Raw genomic sequence first — 24805 nt, 5'->3', positions numbered from 1 at the left:
GATTCACACCTGAGTGAGGGGAGCAGAATTTGGGGCCTGGCCACTGCTCCTGCTCCCTCCCGTGTGGGCCCAGCCAAAGAAAATCCTCTGAAACATCAAATAATAAAAGAGATATGAAAAACCTTTCAAATAATGAAATGTAGTGGGGTTAGATTAGATTTTTGGAAAAAATCCTTCCCTGTGAGGGTGGGCAGGCCCTGGCACAGGTGCCCAGAGCAGCTGTGGCTGCCCCTGGATCCCTGGCAGTGCCCAAGGCCAGGCTGGATGGGGTTTGGACCAACCTGGGACAGTGAATGTGTCCCTGCCATGGTAGGGCTGGGACGAGGTGATCATCAAAGTCCCATCCAATTCAAACCACCCTGCAAATCTCTCACAATAAATCAGGGCAAAGGGGCTCCCAAACCCCCCAAACCCTCCCTCCCGCAGGGGAAGCAGCAGCCAGCAGGGCCATTTTAAAGGGATTTTCTTTTCCCCACAGCAAAACCAGACCCACCCCTTTGTGTCAGGACTCGACGCTACTTTTTTTTCGCCTGCCAGAGCCTCCCTCGTTGCAGGGGGGGTGGCCGGGCACCCCAGCTTTGACGCGCAGCGCTGGTGACTCAAGCCTGCGTCAGGGGCTGCGTGTCCCTTCGCGCTGATTTTTTTTTTTTTTTTAATAATTTCTCTCTTATTTTAAATTTTCTATCCCGTTTCTCCGCTGATTTCCCGGGAGCCGCTCGGAGTTGCCTCCCTCCGGCGGGGCCGGGCGAGCCCAGCGCGCATCCACCGGGCGGCGGCGGCGGGGCGGGCGGGGACCGTGAGCGGAGCGGAGCCGCCGGCACCTCGGAGCATCCCCCAGGAGCCCTTCCCGAGCCCTGCCCGCCGTTCCCGGCCGCTGCCGCTCCCGTCTGCCCGGCTCCCCGCCACCTCCCTCCGCCCGCACTCTCCTCTGGTGATTTCTGCCGGATTTTGCGCTGGTTCCTCCGGGATCGGGCGAATTTCTCCTGGAATCGGGTTGGTTTTATCCTCCCAAGGAGCCGCCGCAGCGCCGAGGTGAGGATGCTCCCCTCATCCCCGCCCTGCCCGCCCTGGTGCCCTCTCCCCAGCGGGGAAAAGATGCTCAGGACCTGGGTGAGGTTAATGGAGGGGACAGCCCAGCCTGGAGGCATCAGGCGTGGCCCTCGGGGTGGTGGCATCCGGGGCTGGGGGGACATTTGGGGGCACTCCAGGGGCTGGGGGGGCACGGCCGGGGTTGGATCTGGGTGCCTGCCCGGCTCCTGCTGCTGGGGGGGCTTATCCCGTGTGAGGATGGGTGGCAATGCAGCCTCCAGGTTGACCTTGACGATAACATTGGGAGAGGAGAAAGCATTGGGCTGCAATGAATATTTCAGTCCTGGTCCCTGGAGTGGTGGTGGTGGTGGGGGGGGGATTTGTCCCTTCTTTTATTTTTGTGCTCTTCCTTGAGTGTTTGGTTTGAGGTAGAAAAGGGGGTTTGGCGTCCTTTTCACCAGGAAATGGGAATTTCCTGGTGAAATTCCCAGGATTGGGTGTGGGGAGCCCTCTGTGCACGCTGGATAAACCCAAAGGTGTGTTTTTTGGGCTGGTCCAAATTTCCATCACTCCGGGAATGTGGGGCTCAAAGCAGCTGAGGAATCTGCTCCCAGCTCTTTGTAGAGGACCCAGAAGGTGAAATGCTGCTCCCTGGATCACGCCTTGTGTCTGAAGCACCTGAGCTTCCAATCCATCAGGAGCTGATGTAACTATTTCTGGTCTTGGGAGGAAAAAAACCCGGAGCAGGGCGGCAGCTGAGCTATTCTCGGCAGGGTGGAGAGTTCCTTGTGAATATTCCTCCAGAGGTGTCAGGACTAGGTCAAGGAACCTGGCTGGGGGTGTGACTGCTCTAAGGGAAATAAAATGTGGGTCTGAGCTGTCCACTGGGATGGAATGGAGATGGCTCTGCTGAAACCAGCAGGGATAAAAGGGTTCAGTTTAAATCTGGAGTGACTCCGCTGCTACTTGAGGCTTGCAGAGAAATCTGGAGTTCCAGCATAGCTGGAGTCACGAGGATCAGATTCACCCCGAATCAGATGCTGACCTGCCCACGTCCAGGTGAAATCACTGCCTTGGTAGGAGCAGCCCTGCTTGTACCCCATCCTAGGCTGGGTTTGGGTTTGTTTGTTTACAAACGTAGCAGCAGCTCCATGAATTACAACGGGGAAAAGCAGCAATCAGGGCGGGCTTTGGGTGCTGCCTTTTCATTGCTTTTTAGGGTAAATCTCGGCTGGTTTGGGGCTCGTTCAGTAACCTTTGGCTGGAAGTGGGTGAGTTACAAAGGATCGCTGAGGTCTAAGTGGAAAACGATCATCTGGTGAATCAAACCAGCCCTGAAGGGATCATATGATGGTTGCCTTTGCTCTGGTGTCACGTTATTGCAGCTGTGTGTGTTTTCATGCTACAGAATGAGACATGAAAGGAGCCCTAAGCCCATGAACCCATGAGCTCACAGCTTCGTGACAATCCCGAGTGCCAGGGCTGCTCCTCTCATGACCCATCAGCAAAACCCATCCGGAGGTTCCTTGGCACCTCCTGGTCACTGTAAGTTCACAGTCATGTCCCTCTGGGGTGGGACAGACCCATCTGGTTGAAATGCTCATTTTTAATTCACCCAATCTCATCTTGTGGGTTTTCCTGCCTCAGTTTCTCCTTTCTGGACCCGGGGCTGCTCCTCCTGTGATCCATCAGCAAAACCCATCTGGAGGTTCCTTGGCACCTCCTGGGGACAAAGAGTTGCTGTTGGGTCACAGCCATGTCCCTCTGAGGTGGGACAGACCCACCTGGGCTGGGCAGAGCTGGTGCAGCCCCAGCCCTGATTTCTGGAGAGGAATTTGGGATATTTATAACATCTGGGCGCTCTCAGCCAGCGGGGTGGGTGTAAGACAGAAGCGGGGGCAGCTCTGATTCATCAGCTCTCCTGTGTCACGATGCTAAAGCAGGAAGGGAAGGACGAGGGGCGGTTCCAGCTCGGGGGGAAATGTGAGAGGCTGGGCTGCCTTCAACCCCAGCCAGCCCTGGGGTGCTTCCCGTGCTCTGTCACCTTCTGACACCGACCCCAGCTGCAGTTTGTGCTTCCCCAGGGGTGGGTGTGAGGAGGGGACAGCCCTGGTGGCACTGTGTCGCCCTGTGTCCTTTCCTGGTGGCACTGTGTCACCCTGCATCCTTTCCTGGTGGCACTGTGTCACCCTGTGTCCCTTCCACGCCTTAGCAGGGCTCGTTTTAACGAGGGGACAATGGGAGCAGCCCTACTGACCCCAGATGGAAAACCCTTCTTCCAAGGAGCGACAGGCCGGGCAAGGAGGAGCAGATTTAAGATGGAGGTGTCTTGGACCAGTCTCTCTGGTGGAAAAGGGAGGTTTGAGTGGTGGAGGCTGTGGGAAAGTCCTCAGAGCAGGGCAGGGGTGGGAAGAGCTGCAAAAACTCTGCCTTGGGCAGGAATCTCTCCTTGGGTCTTTGAAGAGAAGTTTGGATGTGCTGGGAGGGCCCTGCCCTTGGTTTCCCGTGGCTTGGAGGAGCAGGATGCTTCCCAAATGACCAGCTCTGCCAGGGCCATCCCTACCCCAGCACAGAGGCTCCCCTGACCTCAGGGAGCAGCAGGAAGGGGCCTGGAGATGGTTTTCTCATGATTTGGACCAAAGTGGGATGAGCATCCTGGTCTCCTTCCCTTGGCCCTTGGCTGTGCAGCACAGAGGGAGGACAGGAGGGATCCGTGCTCCTTCCTCCTCCTCTGCTCCTTGGTGACCTTGGATCTGTCCCTTCTCCTCCCTGGGCCAGTCTCCCCATCTCACTGAGCAGCCTTGCCCTGGGTGCAGCATTTCCCTGCCTCTGTGTCAGGAGCTGCAAATTGATGCTCAGCTCTCCCAGCCCCAAGCTGAGAGTAGATTTCCACCTCCCAAAATCCCTCGGCTCCTCTGTCCCCACTCCTCCCTCCTTTCCCTGCTCTGTGACCTTGATGGGGTGAGCTGGAGCTTCCCAGGCCTGCTGAGCTGGGTGCTGCACCAGGAGCATCTCTGCCCTCTCCTTTAGGAGCTGTGGGGGATTTCTGTGCAAGCTGAAGGGGGAGAAATGCTAATGCTGGGGCAGGGAGGGACCAGCAGAGTCCCCAGGGCTTGAAATGCTCATTTTTAATTCACCCAATCTCATCTTGTGGCTTTTCCTGCCTCAGTTTCTCCTTTCTGGACCCAAATGAGGGATAAATGTAGAATTTGGACACAGGAGTGGAGAGATTCCCCTGCACCCCATCATTTGGACCCGGAGCACGTTTGCTGCTCTCCTTGTCTCTGCTGTAAATCCCCATCTCCTCCCTGCCTTCCCCTGCTCTCCCAGGCCCAGCTGAAAGCTTTGCTGACACATTTCCAGCCTGTTATTGCTCCCCAGCTGCCTTCCCAAGAAAGCAAGGATGGGCAGAGCCAGGACACGTGGCCTGGAGCCTCCCTCCTCCCCTGGCCCTTGGTGATGCCCCTGTCAGGGCTGGGGGTCTGGGGGGTCTTCATTCACCCCAAATAGCACCCCAAAATCAGATTTTCTCCATGGTTGCTTTTGGGATCAATGGGAAGCTCTGAGCAAGGATTAAACCCCTGGGTGTGACAAGGCAGGAGCTTTCCTTCTCTCCTGACCCTTAGCGATACTGGGGATGTGGGGAGTCTTCACTCACCCCAAATAGCACCCCAAAAAGCAGCTTTTCCCCATGGCTGCTTTTGGGATTGTTGAGATCTTCTGAGCAGGATTAAACCCCTGGGTGTGACAAGGCAGGAGCTTCCCTCCTCCCCTGACCTTTGGTGATGCTGCTGTCAGGGCTGGGGGTATGGGGAATCTTCATTCACCCCAAATAGCACCGAAAAATCAGATTTTCTCCATGGCTGCTTTTGGGATCAATGGGAAGCTCTGAGCAAGGATTAAACCCCTGGGTGTGACAAGGCAGGAGCTTCTCCATCCCTGCCCTTCCCCTGGTGGGTTAAATCCAGTTTGTCCCATGGCAAACCAGTCCCCAGTGCCTTGGATCTGCTGCCGTGGTGGTTCCCATACCAGTTGAAAGGGATGAGGTGGTTGGGGTCACCCTGTGCCACCTGGGCATGGGTGGGGACTCTCACTTTGTGCCAGCAGGAGCCCTGGACTCAGCCCAGGGCTCAGGGAATGGTGGAATGGTGCTCAGGGCTCAGGGAATGGTGGAATGGTGCTCAGGGCTCAGGGAATGGTGTTTGCTGTCTGATGAGTTCAATGTGAAGGTTTTCACTGGGACCAGGGAAGTGGGAATCCCATTCAAGGACGCACTCAGGGACATGGAGCAGGATGAGGTGAGTTATTCCCTCCCCTTGTAATGCCTGCAGCGCAAACTGGTCCTTTCCAGGGTCCTGCTGTGGCAAAAGCCACGTTCTCTCTCCAGCTGGGTGCCACCAGTGCTGGTTTTACCTGGGCAAAGCTGTGGGTGCAAAGGCAGCCCTGGTCTGGCAGCACAAGTGAGGTTCTTGCAAGCCATGGGCTCTCAAAGACCCTAATCTGTCTTCTAAAGAGAGAGAAAAAATGCACATTTAAGAAAATTAAGGTCATGGGGACTAAGTAAACAAGCTGAATCTCCATCTGTCAGTGACAAGGGTTTTCTATCTCGCTCCAGCCCGGAAAGCTCCTGCTCGTCAGCTGATCTGCCTTGTCTTTCTCACAGGGTGGTTGTTATTTTTGGCAGATGATTTTTTGATTAAATTCCCTTTTCCTACCAAAGGAATGCGCAGAAATACCTTTCTCAGATGGATTTGGGCTGTGCTTTTTCGTTTGAGGGTGCAGCCCTCGGGGCTGGTGCAAAAAGCTGAGGAAATGAGGAGGAAGAGCCCTGCTGACCTGGCTTTCCCTGGGCCCTGTTCCTGTCTGTGTGGGCTGGTGGCTTCGTGCAGGCTCTGCCTGGGCTCATCTCCCATTCCCAGCAGGGATGGGGATGGAGAAGGCTGGGTGTGCTCATGGAATCGGGAATGATCCTCTCTCCTCCAGCTGGGGTCTCTGCCAGGATCTCAGGCTGGGGCTGAGGCGTGGGGACACAGCAGAACTCCCCAAAGCAGCCATGGGGCACTGCCAGAGCCATGCCAGGAGCAGGATCTGGATTTCTGCTCGATTTTCCCCTCTAATTCAGCTTGAGCATGGACGGGAAGACTTGTACTTGTCCTTCACCCTCCTGCTAATGTTTGGAGAGCCCATCTCCATCCCATTAAAGCAGCCCTGCTGAGCCCCCAAATCCTTTGGGAATGTTGCTGGCTGGAGTGTCCTCCAAGGCTCTGAGAGTCTCTGGGGCTTTGTGGGGCTGGAAGGACCCTGCTCCTCTCTCAGATCCTTTGGGAATGTTGCTGGCTGGAGTGTCCTCCAAGGCTCTGAGAGCTTCTGAGGCTTTGTGGGTGCTGGAAGGACCCTGCTCTTTCAGGATCTGTGTCCTGGTGCCTCCCAGCTCCTCAGAACAACTTGGGGGGACCTAAACTGAGGAGAGGAACAGGCTGAGATCCACAGGGATGCTGTGGGGTCTGTGCTGACCCCTGGCTCAGCAGCACCTACCCTGGAGCTGGCTTGGGGTGTCCCAGGGCTTGGGGTGCTCCCAGGGCTTGGGGTGTCCCCCAAAAGATCTTTGGGTGCCCTCACTGTGGGTCACTGTGCTCTGGGGGCTTGGCCAGCATGTCCTGGATCTTCTTGGCTCTCTCCCTAATCCTAAAGAGAAACTTTAGAGATTCTAAGGAGATATTTTAGAGGTCCTAAAGAGATATTTTAGAGATCCCAAAGAGAAATTTTAGGGGTCCTCAGGAGATATTTTAGAGATCCTAAAGAGATATTTTAGAGATCCCAAAGAGAAACTTTAGGGATCCTAAAGAGATATTTAGGGGTCCTAAAGAGATACTTTAGAGATCCTGAAGAGAAACTTCAGGGATCCTGAAGAGAAACTTTAGGGATCCTAAAGAGATATTTTAGGGGTTCTAAAGAGATATTTTAGAGATCCTAGAGATACTTTAAGTATCCTAAAGAGATACTTTAGGGATCCTAAAGAAGTTTTTTAGGGGTTCTAAAGAGATACTTTAGAGATCCCAAAGAGAAACTTTAGGTATCCTAAAGAGATATTTTAGAAGTTCTAAAGAGATACTTTAGGTATCCTAAAGAGATATTTTAGGGATCCTGAAGAGAAACATTAGAGATCCTAAAGAGAAACTTTAGAGAATCCTACAGAGAGACTTTAGAGATCCTAAAGAGATATTTTAGTGATCCTAAAAAGATACTTTAGAGATCCTAAAGAAATATTTTATGGGTCCTAAAGAGAAACTTTAGAGAATCCTAAGAGCTACTGGAACCCCAAGCCTTCCTGGTGCTCTGCAGGAGCTGCTGAGCAGACAGGGAGCAGCGAACAGCCCGTGGGTGATTTATCCAGCTCTGCACAAACCCACGCCGAGCCCGAGGCAGCGCTGATGGGAATCCTGCCCTTTCCTGGCTGCCGGGTGCTGCCCTGGCCGTGCTCCGCGCCCATCCCCAGCCGGCTGAGGATGCTCCAGCCCGGGCAGCCACGTGCCGGTAATTGCCACGATCGAGCAGCGAGCGGCTGCTGTGAATGAGCCCTCGTTAGGAAATTAAACATCGCTGGCCTGGCCTCGACAAAATAACTCAAGCGGCTTCTCCGGAGGAGCCGGATCCAGGAAAGATGTGGAGCCGAGATGGTTGCCTGGCAACGGATGCAGCCGACAGTTGAAAATAGATTTTTTTTTTTTTTTTTTTCATATAGGAACAGGGCCTGGCAAAGGGGGAACTTCCGACAGGGGTGAGAAAACACCGAGGTGAGGGTGGCTGAGGGGGAGGTTTCCTGCTGCCGGTGCTTGGCTGATGGGCTTTGCTGCCTGGGCTGAACCCACTGCCCTGAATAGGGATGGGATTGTGGGCTGAGCTGGAGCAAAAATGCCCAAGAGGAGATGAAATAAACAGGGCAGGAGGCTTTTTCTCCTTTTAATGCCTTTATTAAAAGTGATCAGCTCAAGGTTGGGAAGCTCGACAGATCTGCAGCTTCTCCATCGCTGCTCCCAGGGTGACTCGTAGGAGGAGGTATGTGCAGCTTTATCCACTAAAGGGCAGAGCTGAGGGTCCCATCCTCATGAAAACAGTGGGGATATACCCCGTGTTACAACTTTTGGGTTTTCCAGTCTCGTGGTCTTGGTTCCAGCTGAGGTCTTTGCTCAGGATGAGGGACAACAAAGGTTCTCAGCATCTCTGCAGGCTCAGCACTCTGTTCCTTATGTCCAGACATCACTCTGATCTCTTAATTCTGTGTTGACTCATTGTTTTTGGGGTCTTTTCGGTAAGTTTGGTGGGGTAGCTTCTCATGGCATGCTGGTCCCGAGGTTATTTTGCATTCTCTCTTATGTCCCTGCCTCTCACCCATCTGGGGAGAAGAACCATCAACTTAGCCCCAAGCAGGGCTATATTGATACAAAAGGAGCAATTAATGAAAATGACTGATGGTTACAATAACAAAAACACAGATAGAACTTCACCTTGGCAGCACTGGTTTCACTCTGCAACCTTTTTTTTCTAAAAAAAAAAAAAAAACAAAAAAAAAACAAAAAACAAAAAAAAAACAAAGGCAGATTTTTTACTTATAACAGGAGAGAAGAGCTGGGAATGGCTCTGGAAAAGCCCCCAGGGTGGGAAGAGGTGGTACTGCACCCAGCTGGGGTGGGTCAGGTCTGGGAGCAGAGCACCACCATGGCCCAGGCACCAGCCTGGTGTCCCCTGGGAGCAGACATGGAGAGGACAGCAAAGAGGAGAGTGCAGCTCTTCAGGAGGGTCCCTTTTCCAAGCTGAGGGATTTATTGTGGCAGTTCTGTGTTTTTCTCCCCAGCTGATATTGCACCATGATCCAGTTTGGGTCCAGTCTCTGCCCCATCTGACCCCAGTGCTCCCAGTATGGAGAGAAAGGACATGGTGCTTTCCCAGTTTGGGGATCCCCAGCCCAGTGGAGCAGATTTCCACAATGAACCCAAGATTTCTGAGGCAGGGGGGAAATCTGCAGGGCTGGGCTGGATTCTGGGCATCTCCTGAGGTGCTTCTGTGCAGGATTGCTCCTCCTGACCCATGCTGAAGGCTGAGGAAGTGAAGGTGCCAGGGGTGAAGGCTTTGCCTTGGCTGCTGCTGTTTTTGCAGCTGTTATCTGCTGTAAAGCTGCCTGGGGAGATTGAGCATCAGGCTCCAAGGCTTTTCAGTCACTCCTGATAACTTTCTGGGATGCAGAGATAGCCTGGGCATGTGTCACCGTGCCCTGAGTGCTCCCAAGCTGTCATGGAGCAAAGCTGGGGCTGTGCTGATGGTCAGGAGGGGAGGGAGCAGGACAGGCAGGGCAGAGGCTGGGTTTGGTGTCAGGCCTTGTGAGGTTCAGCTGCTGGGCTGGAGGTGTTACAGGGGAGATGTCACAGGGATGTGACCTGTCATCACCTGTCACTGTCCCCTGGAGCACAGGGAAACGCCTCTCTCTGGGACACAGGAGGCTCTTCTCCATTTCTCCATGGATGAGAGCAGCTGTGGCTGCCCCTGGATCCCTGCAAGTGTCCAAGGCCAGGCTGGATGGGGCTTGGAGCAGTCTGGGACAGTGGAAGGTGTCCCTGGTCCATGGAGGGTGTCCCTGGTCTATGGAAGGTGTCCCTGGTCTATGGAAGGTGTCCCTGCCCATGGCAGGGGTGGGCTTGGATGAGCTTTAAGGTCCCTTCAACCCATACCATCCTGGTACTCTCTAATTCTCAACCAGAACGTTGCTCCTGGTCCATCATTTCTGGAGCTGGACACCCTCCAGGTTCAGGTGAATGTCCCAAGATATGGGGGATTGACACCGTTCTCTCCTGGTGCTGCAGGTCCCAAATCACAGGGGATGGACACCTTTCTCTCCTGATGCTGGAGGTCCTACCAGCTCACAGGGATGGACACCTTTCTCTCCTGGTGCTGCAGGTCCCAAATCACAGGGAATTCCTTCTCTCCTCACAGGGGACCCCTTCTCTCTGGGTGTTGCAGGTCCCACCAGCTCACAGGGGATGGACACCTTTCTCTACTGGAGCTGAAGGTCCCAAATCAAAGGGGTGGACACCCTTCTCTCTGAGTGCTGCAGGTCCCAGACACAGAGGATGGATGCCCTTCTCTCCTGCTGCTGCCGGTCCCAAGACATGAAGGGATGGACACCCTTCCCTCCTGGTGCTGCAGGTTTCCCAAATCACAGGGAATTCCTTCTGTCCTTACAGGGGAACCCTTCTCTCTGGGTGCTGCAGGTCCCACCAGCTCACAGGGGGTGGACACCTTTCTCTCCTGGTGCTGCAGGTCCCAAACCACAGGAAATGGACACCCTTCCCTTCTGGTGCTGCAGGGATGGACACCCTTCTCTCTGGGTGCTGCAGGTCCCAAACCACAGAGAATGGACACCCTTCTCTCTGGGTGCTGCAGGGATGGACACCCTTCTTTCCAGGTGCTGCAGGTCCCAAACCACAGGGAACGGACACCCTTCTCTCTGGGTGCTGTAGGTCCCAGCTCACAGGGGGTGGACACCTTTCTCTCTGGGTGCTGCCATTCCCACCAGCTCACAGTGGTGGACACCCTTCTTCTCTCCTGGTGCTCCAGGTCCCAATCACAGGGGATGTTCACCCTTCTCTCCTGGTGCTGCCCTTCCCACCATACCACTGCAGATAAGCCAAACCCAACTGACCCTGGCTGACCCTTTCCCCACACAGGTCCTGCTGATGAAGAGGAGGTGAGGCCCGAGCTGTAGCTCCCCCTCTGTGCTGCTCCCTGCAGGACCTTCCTCCTCCTCCTCTTCCTCCTCCTCCTCCTCCTCCGTGCCCGATCCCGCCGCGGGGCCGCCCCGATGCCGAAGAACAGCAAGGTGACGCAGCGGGAGCACAGCAGCGAGCATGTCACCGAGTCGGTGGCCGACCTGCTGGCCCACCAGGAGCCCGTGGACTACAAACGCAGCGTCCTCAACGTGACAGGGGACGCGTGGGACAAGCAGAAGGAGGGGGACGAGGATCTGGAGGCGGAGAACCGGCCGGCGTGGAACAGCAAGCTGCAGTACATCCTGGCGCAGATCGGCTACTCCGTGGGGCTGGGCAACGTCTGGCGCTTCCCCTACCTCTGCCAGAAGAATGGAGGAGGTGAGACATGGGCAGGGATGGGCTCGGGGTTTGAAATGGGGCAGGGATGGGCTCGGGTTTGGTGTTGCTGAAATGGCTCCTGAGGTATTAAAGAGTCTTTTTCCCATCCCCGTGACAGAAGAAGTCGAGAATCCTCAGCTCTGGTTTTCAAGGTTTATTTTCTGTTATCTATTCCATTCTTTCTCTGACCCACTGAGAGCTGTTCAGCAGGTTGGGTTGTGACACAGTGACTACCCTTGGGGTGGTGTTAGTTCTTTATAATAAGACCTACCTGTACTTTATTTACAATAATGGGGAAGTGCCAGCAACATCTGGTGCTTCCCCTACCTCTGCCAGAACAATGGAGATGGGGCAGGGATGGGCTAGGGTTTTGTGTTGCTGAAATGGCTCCTGAGGGATTAAAGAGTCTTTTTTCCCAACCCCACGACAGAAGAAGTTGAGATTCCTCGGTTTTGGTTTTCAAGGTGTTTATTTTCTCTTATGTATTCCATTCTTTCTCTGACCTCAACCCGACCTGCTGAGATCTGTCCAGTAGGTTGGTTTGTGGCACACTGACCGCCCTTGGGGTGGTGTTAGTTTTTTATACTAAGAACTATGTGTACTTTATTTACCTTTATTTACCCTACCTCTGCCAGAAGAATGAAGGAGATGAGACATGGGGCAGGGATGGTCTTGGGTTTGGTGTCGCTGAAATGGCTCCTGAGGTATTAAAGGGTCTTTTTTTCCCAGTCCTGTGACCAAAGAAGAAGTTGAGATTCCTCAGCTCTGCTTTTCAGGGTTGTTTATTTTTTCTTTTCTATTCCATTCTTTGAGATCTGTCCAGCAGGTTGGGTTGTGGCACAGTGACTGCCCTTGGGGTGGTGTTAGTTCTTTATACTAAGAACTACATGTACTTTATTTACAATAATGGGGAAGTGCCAGACACATCAGAAGAATGGAGGAGGTGAGAGATGGGGCAGGGATGGGCTTGGGTTTTGTGTTGCTGAAATGGCTCCTGAGGGATTAAAGAGTCTTATTTTCCAGCCGTGTGACCAAAGAAGTTGCGATTCCTTGGTTCTGGTTTTCAAGGTTGTTTATTTTTCCTTATCTATTCAATTCTTTCTCTGACCCGCTGAGGTCTGTCCAGCAGGTTTCCAAGAGCAGCCCAGAGGGTCAGGTCTCTCCCAGCTGTGCTGAGCCCCACCACCCTTCATGACACCAATGAGAGGGTGGGTTCCTCATTATTAATCCAAACCCAGTCCCATTGGAGGGAGCCAGGACAGTGCCCCTGTCCTCTCTGTGTTCCCAGTGCTCCATCTTTTACCATGGCCCCAGCCCTGCAGCTGCCCTCAATAATTCAAACATCTCCTGTGTCACATCAGGATGAGTCATTCGTGAGTGCAGTCAGCACTCCCCTCCCTCCCAGGGCTGCTCAGCCCCATTCCCTTCCCTCCCCATCCAGGATGGAGCTGGTAGTGCCTGACTCCTGCATCTCAGCATCTCCCAGAGCCCTGCTTGGCTCAGTTTGGCTTGGTTTTGGCTAAGCACAGCTCTTCGTGGGTGTTCACCCCAAATTCAGGGCTGGGAGGGGTCAGCACAGCCCTGCTGGCTTCATCACACAGCTGGCCTCTGATTGCCAAGAAAGTTTTCCCCATTAAATGAGATTTAGAACCAGATTTCCCCATTAAAGGATATTTAGAACCAGATTTCCCCATTAAATGAGATTTTTAAACCAGATTTAGAGCCAGAGGTTGGAGAACCAGCATCCTCCTTCTCTGCAAGGATTAACCCGGCTGTGCTTCAGTTTCCCCATGCCACCGCAATCTGTAATTAACCATAATTAGTGCACTCAGTGAAAAATCCTCAGCTTAGGCTGAGATCTCTGCTGTCCTGTTATTTGGGGGGTTTTTTTCCTCAGCTGAGCAGTGCAGGGGTTTGGGTGTTGGGGAAGATGAAACAGGAAAACCTTATAAATATGATTGCCTGGGAAAAGATTTTGAGAATATGGAAACTATAAGTGAGATTGAAATGAAAGCAAGCTTTGAGATACCTCAGTTACTGAACAACTGGAAAACAATGGTGTGGCCAGCTGAAGGTGATCCCCTTTTGATGGAACAACACCCTCTGCTTGCAGACAGGCCCAAGGGTCAGAGCAGACCCTGCAGCTTGGCAGAAGGGCCCAAAGAGGAGTTTTTAGGGTTTAAAATGTAACACAGTGTGGTAATGAAATGATTCTTATAGGCTGTGTGTAAATGCTATAGGATTTGTATCTTGTACTAGATTGGTTAGTGAGAATTAGAATATTCAACACATAAGATTTATGGTATTGTAACGGGAACTTTGCTCTCTTAGCTCTTGTCTATTAGCACTTGCCTTTTACGCTTTTATCCCTTTTACTCTCTTACCCTTTTACTCTCTTACCCTCTCATCCTCTCTGCCCCTCTCTTCTCTCAGCCCTGCCCCAGCTGTGGCTGGCAGCTCCCAGCAGGGCCCTGCACCCAGGCCCTTTGCAATAACCCACAAGTTCCCAGCCCTGGCTGCAGAGATCTCTCCTCTCCATCCATCCTGACCGTCCTGCCCCCGATGCTCCGACATTTGGGGGGGGACGGACAGACAGACAGAGCTTTCCTGGCGCTCTGAGCAGCTCCAGGATGCGGTGGCTGTGGCTGCTTTCCCTGCTTTCCCCCAGCAGGTGTGTGCGGGGGAGAGAGGCTGCTGTTGCTGCCAGCATGGGCTGCAGCCAAATCCCCAGGACTTGGCGTGCCAGGAGCCAGAACGGGCTGCCAGCTCTGCCCTGGTGCTGCACAGGCGTGAGCTGCTCACCTTTACAGGCACCACAGCAAGGAAATCTCCAATGCTGGACAAATTTGCATCTGAATCTGTCTCACATCCACCTGTCTGTAGGGTCAGATAGCCAGGAGAGTGTTGCACAGATGGGATGCTCGTGGTCCTTCCTGAATTTCCCTCAGCTCCAGCTCTGCTCTCTGCCTCTCCTTTTACCCTCCCACTCACCCTGGGCTGCTGCACCTCAATATTGCCAGCTGGGGTCTATGTACAAATCACAAATGGGATGGGATTGCTAGGAATGTGCCTTGAGCTGTTTTATTTTTCAGCATCAGTCTCATTACATGGTTATGACAATGGGAAGGTGCCACCAGCTCACATCCCAGGCAGCAGACAAAGAACTCAATGTTACAACTTACTTTAATAGTTTTTTGACCAATCACACAAAGCAAAAGCACATTGACAGTATTTATATCTGTATGGTATATATTCTATATTGACAGTAGTTCTATCCACCACTATAAGCACACGTACCTGTGGTAAAAACAATGCTTGCTTATTTCGAATACAATACCTGCTTGTAAGCCTTAAAACACAATGCACAGAGCTCCATTATTAAGCTTAGAACTCCCTAATATCTCAGTAGATAAACTTTTCTGTAGCTTAGGGAGTTATTCTACACAAGCATTAATACACAGACCATTGTTCTATTTGTCCTTACTTTCTACTTCTTGCATAATTTTTCTGCTGACCAATCTCATGGCTGCTGCTTAGCTCTAATCACAGTTCTGCTGTGTCTGAGGCCTTTTGCAGCTTTCCCAAACCCCTCTGATTTTGTGGATTCCCACACCCAATTTCTCTCCCTGCCCCCATTTTTCACACACCATCCCCACCCGTGCTGGGGCTGATTCTCTCTGCAGAGTCCCTGCTTGGAGCAGCACCCCCTGCCCAGGTCCTGCCTGGCCTGGGGAGTGGTGTGTGACCGTGTTCACAGGGGTCCCAGGATGAGGGAAGAGACAGGGATCTGACTCCATGTTTCAGAAGGCTTTATTTATTATTTTATGATATATATTATATTAAAACTATACTAAAAGAATAGAAGAAAGTATTTCATCAGAAGGCTAGCTAAGAATAGAATAGGAAAGAAAGAATTATAACAAGGGTTTGTGGCTTGGAGTCTCTGTCTGAGCCAGCTGACTGTGATTGGCCATTAATTACAAACAACCAACATGACACCCATCACAGACCCACCTGTTGCATCTCACAGCAGCAGATAACCATTGTTTACATTTTGTTCCTGAGGCCTCCCAGCTTCTCAGGAGGAAAAATCCTAAGGAAAGGATTTTTCATAAAAGATGTCTGTGACAGTGGTGGCTGTCACTGAAGTGTCAATCCAGGCGGGAATTTTGGTTGTCTTTGGACTTTCTGCTACCCTGCAGGAGCCGGGCACATTCTCCTGAGGCCATTCCTGAGCTGCTGGCAGGAGCTGGAGCTGTTCCTCAGGCAGGAGCTGCAGCGTGAGTCATCGCATCCCTTACGGTCATCGCTTCTGCTTCGGGAACCACCAGCTCCTCCAGCCCCAGCACTCAGACAGACATTAATTGAGTTTTAATCTGAGTTGTTTCCACTCCTTTGCCATGCAGCGTGGCACATGGCACGGGGATGCTGCTGCTGGGAATGTGGGATGTCCAGGGGGATGTGTTGGGACAGGGGGAACAGGACAGCTCCAGGAATGTGGCTGTGTCCCCAGGGGTCAGCTCATGGAGGTGGCTCTTTGCACATGGTGTCTCAGTTTGGAAAGCCAGGTGTCTGCTAAGGAAGGAGCCTCACCTGAAATGGAAAATGTAAGCCCCCTCCCTCTGAATTGCTATAAATTTGAAATTAAGGGGCTCTCAGGCAAAAATATGGGAACAGGAATAACAGTTCTTTATTGGGGAACAAAATAAAAGGATAAAATAAACAATGCAGTACACTAGAACAGCACTGACAGAGTCAGAACCCAACCTGACACCCTGTGGGTCAGGGTGTTGGCAGCAGTCCCATTGGAATTGTGGCTCAGCCCTCCTGCAGTGTCAGGGCTGGTTCTGCTGGAGCAGGGATCCTGGAGAAAGGTGCAGTCTCTGCCTCTGAAGATGCAGGGGAAGAAGAGGCAGCTGCTGTTCCTCTGGGCAATCCAGTGGAGAAGCTGTGCTGGTGTTCCAGAATCTCCAGATTATATCTGGGTAGGAATGCTTGGCTCCTCCCTCTGGGCTCACATCTCCCAATAGGATGCTGTAGTTCTTATCAGCCATGCAGGGACACTCAGTGGCAATGAACAGAAGAGATCTGGAGGGAGGATTTGCTGTAGGAGAGATAAAGAAAACTGCCCAATGAACAGAAGATAACTGCCTCATCTCTGACAGATGGCAATGAAATGAACATTGCTTTGCAATCCAGGACACATTGGAGATTTGTCTGTGTGGATTCAGGGAGTCCTTGGGGACCTTGGGGTCAATCCCACATGATCCACACTGGCAGGGAATGCCACAGCCTTTGCTTCCACATGTGTGTTTCTTCCTCTCCACAGCTTCTCCTCTGGCCAAGCTCTGATCTGCATTCCTGGACCACAAAACCATGGAAACGTTTAGGTTGGAAAACCTCCCTAAGATCATTGAGTCCAAATATAAACCCAGCCCAAGGCCACCCCCAGCCCATGTCCCCAGCTGGCACACCCACACGGTTTTTAAGCCCTTGCAGGGATGGGGATTGCCCTGCTGCCCTGCACAGCCTGTGCCAGTGCCTGACCATCCTTCCATGAAGAAATTTGTCCCCATATCCAATCTCAGCCTCCCATGGTACAACTTGAGGCTGTTTACAAATGAAGTGATGGACCAGGCAGAGCCTGCCCAGCTCTGCCCTGCTTGTCCATCTGTCCTCGGAGCAGGGAGATCAGGAATGACTTTTCTCTCCCCTTCCAGGTGCCTACCTGGTCCCTTACCTGGTCCTGCTCATCATCATCGGGCTGCCCCTGTTCTTCCTGGAGCTGGCCGTGGGGCAGAGGATCCGCCGGGGCAGCATCGGTGTCTGGAACTACATCTGCCCCCGCCTGGGGGGCATCGGCTACGCCAGCTGCCTGGTGAGCACAGCCCTGCCCTGGGACCCTCCAGAGCCCCCCCGGGACCTTCCAGGGCCACCCCAGGGACCCTCCAGCCCTGGGGACTCTCCAGGGCCAGCCCGGGAACTTCCAGGGCCACTCCTGGGGACCCTCCAACCTCACCCCGGGGGCCTCCAGCCCTGGGGACCCTCCAGCCTCACTCAGGGGACCCTCCAACTGTGCCCTGGGGACCCTCTAGTCCCAGGGACCCTCCAGCCCCAGAGACCCTCCAGGGCCAACCCGGGGTCCCTCCAGCCCTGAGGACCCTCAAGCCTCATTCTGGGGACTCTCAAGCCCCACCCCAGGACCCTCCAGGGCCACCCCGGGGTCTGCAGGGTGAAGCAAACCTCCAGCAGCCCCAGGGTGTAGGAATGGGCCCCTTGTTGACAGAGTGACAAATTATCCTTTGTCTCCTCAAAAAGGAAAAGACCCCAGAAGTTTCTGTCCTCGATTAGGTGAAAAGACACCTCATAGGACTTGGGGGACTTCACCTCAAACTTAAGGATAGCCAATTGGACAGGAGCTAAAAAGTGTCACCTAATCAATTTACTAGAAAAAGAAGAGAACAAAAAACAAATGACTTTTGTGAGGTGTTTTACCAGGAGCAAGAACCTCTTGCACTTAGCTCAGTTTTTTTTTTCTGTTTTTTATTTTGCCTTTTATTAAACCTTTTTGTTTCCAACACTGCAACAAGAGCCAGCCTGCTGATTTTTATGCCTCCAAAGGTAGCTGAGCTATCTTGGGTGAGTAATAGACCTCCAAGAGCTTATGAGACCTGGCTCAAAGAAGCTCCTGTAACACCAGGGGGAGGCTGGAGAGGTCAAGAGGTGTTTTTGCAGCTCCACCCATGGCTAGGGGCTTGTGATGGTGTTCACAGGGGTCTGAGGATGAGGGAAGAGACGAGGATCTGACTCCATGTTTCAGAAGGCTTGATTTATTATTTTATTATATATATTACATTAAAACTATACTAAAAGAATAGAAGAAAAGATTTCAGCAGAAGGCTAGCTAAGCTAAGAATAGAATGGAATGATAACAAAGGTTTGTGGCTCAGACAGAGAGTCTGAGCCAGTTGGGCTGTGATTGGCCATTAATTAGAAACAACCACACGAGACCAATCACAGATGCACCTGTTGCATTCCACAGCAGCAGATAACACTTTGTTCCTGAGGCCTCTCAGCTCCTGAGGAGGAAAAATCCTAAGGAAAGGATTTTTCATGAAAAGATGTCTATGACAGGGGCTGGTTTGGGAATGCTCCCACCCCTGATCCCAGCAGCCCCGGAAGTGCTCTGGGCACATTTCACTGCCCTGTGGTTTGATGCTATGTTCTCCTCCTTCCTCCCTTCCAGGTCTGTTTTTTTGTTGGTCTCTATTACAACGTTATCATTGGCTGGAGCATCTTTTACTTCTTCAAGTCCTTCCAGTACCCCCTGCCCTGGAGCGAGTGCCCCATCGTAAGGAACGGCTCGGTGGCTGGTGAGGCACAGGGAATGGGCTGGGAGGGAGCAGGGACCAGGCAAGGGGGGCTCTGGGACGCTGTGGGACATGTCACCAACCCCAGCAGAACATGGGGCTACAGCAGGTAGAGGTTCCTCTCTGGTCCAACTGACCATGTGAAGAACTTCCCCTTGGGTTGGATGAGTGCCTCTGGTGTTCTCTGTCCCCACTGATGGGATTTGATGCCAGTTTGGGAATCCAGGGTCTGATCCAGTGGGCAATCCCCACTGATGGGATTTGATGCCAGTTTGTCAATCCAGAATCCCGAATCCCCACTCATGGGATTTCATACCAGTTTGGGAATCCACAAACCCCACTGATGGGATTTGATGCCAGTTTGGGAATCCAGAATGGGATTTGATTCCAATTTGTCGATTCAGAATCCCCACTGATGAGATTTGATGCCACTTCGGGAATCCAGAGTCCTGAATCTCCACTGATGGGATTTGATACCAGTTTGGGAGTCCATAATCCCCACTGATGGGATTTGATGACACTCTGGCAATCCAGAATCCCAAATCCCCACTGATGGGATTTGATGCCGGTTTGGGAATCCAGAATGGGATTTGATACCAGTTTGGGTATCCAGAATGGGATTTGATGCCACTTTGGCAATCCAGAGTCCCCACTGATGGTATTTCCAGGCTGCCTCAGTGCTTGAGGCCAGGCTCTGACCCAGGACCGTGGAGGGAGGCAGAGAGAATCAGGCGGAGGCTGCTCCACTGCCTGACTGAGACATGGATGGAGCTAATGAGGTTTTATAACATCTGAGCATCAGCTTGGGACTCTCTGAGAGGTTTTATAGCAAATGAAAATGTCTCTCCCTGTATTTAACATCTCATTTTCACCCAGCAGTAGTTTTATGTCCTGTCTCTTCTTTTCCCTGCTAAGAATGAGCCCCATAAATTTCTGTCCCTCAGTTTCCAGAGGTGTCTCTCCCTTCCCTGGCTGCCTCCAGCAGATCTCTGTGACCATGTTCACAGGGGTCTGAGGATGAGGGAAGAGACGTGGATCTGACTCCAGGTTTCAGAAAGCTGATTTATTATTTTATGATATATATTACATTAAAACTGTGATAAAAGAATAGAAGAAAGGATTTCATCAGAAGGCTAGCTAAGAATAGAATAGCAAAGAAGAATGATAACAAACGTTTGTGGCTCAGGCTCTGCCCGAGCCAGCTGACTGTGATTGGCCATTAATTAGAAACAACCACATGAGACCAATCACAGATCCACCTGTTGCATTCCACAGCAGCAGATAATCATTGTTTACATTTTGTTCCTGAGGCCTCCCAGCTTCTCAGGAGGAAAAATCCTAAGGAAAGGATTTTTCATAAAAGATGTCTGTGACAGGTCTCTGACATTTGACCAGCTCAGGAGACCGCGGATGCCTCTCCCCTCATGCTCTCCTGCCTCTCTCCTGCAGTTGTGGAGCCAGAATGTGAGAGGAGCTCAGCCACCACCTACTTCTGGTACCGGGAGACCCTGGACATCTCCAACTCCATCTCTGAGAGTGGGGGGCTCAACTGGAAGATGACCCTGTGTCTGCTGGTGGCCTGGAGCCTTGTTGGCTTGGCCATGATCAAAGGCATCCAGTCCTCGGGGAAGGTGGGTGTTGGTGGCTGCCTGAGCCTGGCTGGGCTCTGTCCTGGGAGCAGGAACGTGCTGGACACACTGTCCTGCGTCCCATTTCCAGAGGAATGCTGTGTCCCCTGGGATGGTCACACCCACCCAAAAGCTGGGGTCACCTCTGGAGGGATCCAGAGTAAGATCAGCAGAGGGTTTAGGGAAGAGGTTTAATCCAACTGACACGTGCAGCAAGGCCTTGGTCACCAGCACAGAATCCCCCTGAGCTCCAGCACTTCACAGAATCAGTTAGGTTGGAAAAGGCCTTTGAGGACATCAAGTCCAACCTGTGGCCCAACACCACCCTGTCAGCCAGACCATGGCACTGAGACCCACATCCAGCCTTTCATTAAACACCTCCAGGTATGGTGATCCAGCAGCTCCCTGGCCAGCCCCTTGTGATGCCCATTCACTTGTTCTGTGAAGATCTTCTTCCTAATGTCCACCTAAAGCTCCTTTAGTGCAGCTTGAGGCTGTGTCCTCTTGTCTTTTCCTGGAAGCAGAGCCTGACCCCCGCTGGCTGCACTCTCCTGTCAGGGAGCTGTAGAGAGTGATGGGGTCACCCCTGAGCCTCCTCTTCTCCAGGATAAACAACACTGACAGAGTCAGAACCCAACCTGACACCCTGTGGGTCAGGGTGCTGGCAGCAGTCCCATTGGAATTGTGGCTCAGCCCTCCTGCAGTGTCAGGGCTGGTTCTGCTGGAGCAGGGATCCTGGAGAAAGGTGCAGTCTCTGCCTCTGAAGATGCAGTGGAAGAAGAGGCAGCTGCTGTTCCTCTGGGCAATCCAGTGCAGAAGCTGTGCTGGTGTTGCAGAATCTCCAGATTATATCCGGGTAGGAATGCTTGGCTCCTCCCTCTGGGCTCACATCTCCCAGTGGGATGCTGTAGTTCTTATCAGCCCTGCAGTGACATTCAATAGCTGTTATCAGCAGATGTCCCCTCCCGAGGGAGGAGTGATTGTGATCACTCAGAGAGAGAGAAGGAAAACTGCCCACTTGACAAAAGAAAATCTGCCATACAGATGGTAATAGAAAACAACTTGCCTTGCAATCTGGAACAACAGGTGAAGAATCCCTGCCCTGCTCCTGCTGGCCACATCATTCCTGATCCAGGCCAGGAGCCATTGGCCTCCTTGGCCACCAGGGCACTCTGCTGGCTCATGTCCAGCTGCTGCCCATCAGTGCCCCCAGGTCCCTTTCAGCCTGGCCACTGCCCAACCAACTGCACCATCCTGCCTGAGGGGTCCCACATTCATCCCTGGGGATCCAGCCCCATCCTGGGGAGGGAAACGCTCCCTTCTCCCCCCTGTGAGCTGTCCCAGTGCTGGGTGGGAGGGTGGCTGGGCCCAGGAGCAGGAATTGAGGCTGTGTGTGTGTTCATCCCTCCTGCTCCAGGTGATGTACTTCAGCTCCCTCTTCCCATACCTGGTGCTTGTTTGCTTCTTGGTGCGGGGGCTGCTGCTGCGTGGGGCAGTGGATGGGATCATGCACATGTTCACACCCAAGGTGAGAGTTCCAAGTTCTACTTTCCTTCCTGGCTGGTCATGCCCTATTTTCCCTTATTCTCTTATTATTCCCCTTATTTTCCTCCCCATCCTGAAAATCAAAGTACCAGCCCCAAACTTGGGGATCCTGATAGATCATCAGGGTGTGGAGTGGCTCCCAAAATTCAGGATGTGGCCAGGACAGCCACGAGCCTCACAGACTCCATCCTCAGCTACCCAGATGCAACATTATATTTATTGCTTCTATTAAAATTTTCAAATATCAATATTTGAAATATCAGTATTTTATTATATTTCTATATACATTCCCTTGGGCACCTCTGTGCCCCCCAATATATTTCTGGGGGGCACAGAGGTGCCCAAGGGAATGTATAAATACAAAGATTTAATGGAGAGATGCTGGCTGGCAGAAAAACCTCTGCTGGTGGTATGCACTTATTAATTAAGCAGCTAATTAATTAATTAGGCGGAGATGTAGATGAATCAGCTCAGCCAGCGAGGCTGTTAGAAGACATTAATTATGGTTCCTTGATGAATGATGCTGGGAGGTCTCCAGGCTGCAGCTCTGGCTCCTGGGAGAGGGAGAACATGGCTGGGGGGGGACCACAGCAGAAACTAAGAGGGTTTAACTCTTGTTTAAGGCTTTGAAGGCCTTCAGTTTAGGTAATCCTAAGTTTCTTAGACAATGGTAAGGATTATAGGGGAGATAGGAAGGAGGGTGATGGACATGGTGGTTAAGATGGCAATTATGATGCTGATTGGTTTGCTAGTACGTCATTGTTTTATATGGTTTGTGGTGTGTGTCCTGACCTCTCCGTGCCTCAGTTTCCCTCTCTGTGAATGAGGAGTATCACCAGCTGGGGTCTGTGTACAAATCATAAATGGGACAGGACTGCTGTGGAACTGCCTTGAGCTGTTTTATTTTTCAGCATCAGTCTCATTACATGGTTATGACAATGGGAAGATGCCATCAGCTCACATCCCCAGTAGCAGACAAAGAGCTCAATGTTATAATTCACTTTATAAGTTTTTTGCCCAATCACACAAAGCAAAAGCACATTGACAGTATTTATATCTGTATGGTATATATTCTATATTGACAGTAGTTCTATCCAACCACTATAAGCACATGTACCTTTGGTTAAAACAATGCTTGCTGATTTCGAATACAATACCTGCTTGTAAGCCTTAAAACACAATGCACAGAGCTCCATTATTAAGCTTCAAACTTCCTAATATCTTGCTAGATAAACTTTTCTGCAGCTTAGGGAGTTATTCTGGACAAGTGTTAATACACAGACGATTGTTCTATCTGTCCTTGCTTTTCTACTTTTTAAGTAATTTTTCTGCTGACCAATCTCATGGCTACTACTTAGCTCCAATCCCAGTTCTGCTGTCTCTGAGGCCTGCCTTTTGCAGCTTTCCCAAAACCCTCTGATTTTATGGATTCCCGCAATGAGAAGGATCTTTGATTGCTGGGTAAAGCCAGACCTGAGTATGGCAGATCATGGAATAACAGAGTGGTTTGGGTTGGAAGGAGCCTTAGAGATCATTTCCTTTCACCACCCCACCAAAGCAGCCACAGCTGCCCCCAAAACCACCTCAGCCCTTTTAATGTCACTCTGGGATGGGCTGTGGGACCACCTAACTCCTTCTTCTGTCTTTCCTCCAAGCTGGACAAGATGCTGGACCCCCAGGTGTGGCGTGAAGCAGCCACGCAGGTTTTCTTCGCCCTGGGCCTGGGTTTTGGGGGGGTCATTGCCTTCTCCAGCTACAACAAGCAGGACAACAACTGCCACTTCGATGCCACCCTCGTCTCCTTCATCAATTTCTTCACGTCCGTGCTGGCCACCCTGGTTGTGTTTGCTGTGCTGGGCTTCAAGGCCAACATCATGAACGAGAAATGCGTGGTGGAGTAAGATTTGCTTTTTCTCTGTTTGGGGTAGGCAGGTCTTTGATGCTGCCAGTTGTGGTGGGTCTGGAGCTGGATGATGCTGGGGTTTGGTGGACCCACATTCCTGATGGTCAGGAGTTGGATTTGCAGGGATGCACCTCTGTAGCTCAGGGAGTTGGACATTGAGCTCCTCCAAGCTAAAATCCAGCCCCAAGATGGGCTCAATCTGCAGCTGGGCTGTGAATCCAGCGTGTCTCAGGTGCCTTGCATCAGCTGAGGGGTTCTGCTCTCCCTTAGGAACGCTGAGAAGATCTTGGGCTACCTGAACACCAATGTGCTGAGCCACGACCTCATCCCACCCCACGTGAACTTCTCCCACCTCACGGCCAAGGACTACAACGAGATGTACAGGGTGATCATGACGGTGAAGGAGGGGCACTTCAAAGAGCTGGGCCTGGACGCCTGCCTGCTGGAGGATGAGCTCAACAAGGTACCTGGTGGCACTCCTGGAGGGACCAGCAGGACTGTGACCATGTTCACAGGGTCTCAGGTTGAGGGAAGAGACGAGGATCTGACTCCATGTTTCAGCAGGCTTGATTTATTATTTTGTGATATATATTAGATTAAAAATACTAAATACTAATACTAATAAATAGTATCAATAATACTGCGAGTATTATTACTAATTATTATTAATATATAGTATTATATATAGCACTATATATAATATATAGTAATACTATAGTATTACTATAGCAATACTATAGTACTATATATATAATATATATTACTATATATTATATATGGTAATATATATAGTACTAATATCTAGTATTATATATAGTATACTAATATATATATAGTATACTATTATAGTATATATATAGTACGGTGTATATATATGATATATGATATATGATATATGATATATGATATATGATATATGATATATGATATATGATATATGATATAAATATAGATATATATGTGCATGTATATATATAATATATAGTATATATATAAAATTTGGTATATATATAGTATACTAATATATAGTATTATTACTAATATATAGTATTAATAATACTACTAATACTAAAAGAATAGAAGAAAAGATTTCATCAGAAGGCTAGCTAAGAATAGAATCAGAAGGAATGATAACAAAGGCTCTGTCTTGGACTCTCTGTCTGAGCCAGCTGACTGTGACTGACCATTAAT

The 24805-nt window shown here is 51.3% G+C and overlaps 1 protein-coding gene across 1 annotated transcript in view; it reads left to right on the top strand.

Annotated features, from left to right (window-relative positions):
* The first annotated feature begins 844 nt into the window (after positions 1-844).
* SLC6A17 (solute carrier family 6 member 17) overlaps positions 845-24805 on the top strand; it is a 32242-nt gene continuing 8281 nt past the window's right edge. The window contains exons 1-8 of the mRNA XM_059488052.1: positions 845-1032; positions 10749-11168; positions 16889-17046; positions 18415-18541; positions 19988-20169; positions 21584-21694; positions 23367-23608; positions 23885-24077. Coding sequence (XP_059344035.1) covers positions 10883-11168; positions 16889-17046; positions 18415-18541; positions 19988-20169; positions 21584-21694; positions 23367-23608; positions 23885-24077 — 1299 coding nt within the window. The 5' untranslated portion in view covers positions 845-1032; positions 10749-10882. The remainder of the gene's footprint in view (positions 1033-10748; positions 11169-16888; positions 17047-18414; positions 18542-19987; positions 20170-21583; positions 21695-23366; positions 23609-23884; positions 24078-24805) is intronic.

This window comes from Ammospiza nelsoni, chromosome 23 (genome assembly GCF_027579445.1).
Source record: "Ammospiza nelsoni isolate bAmmNel1 chromosome 23, bAmmNel1.pri, whole genome shotgun sequence".
NCBI classification, from domain to species: Eukaryota; Metazoa; Chordata; class Aves; order Passeriformes; family Passerellidae; genus Ammospiza; species Ammospiza nelsoni.
Note: the sequence above shows the minus strand (reverse complement) of the source record. Positions and strands in the feature narration are given on the sequence as shown.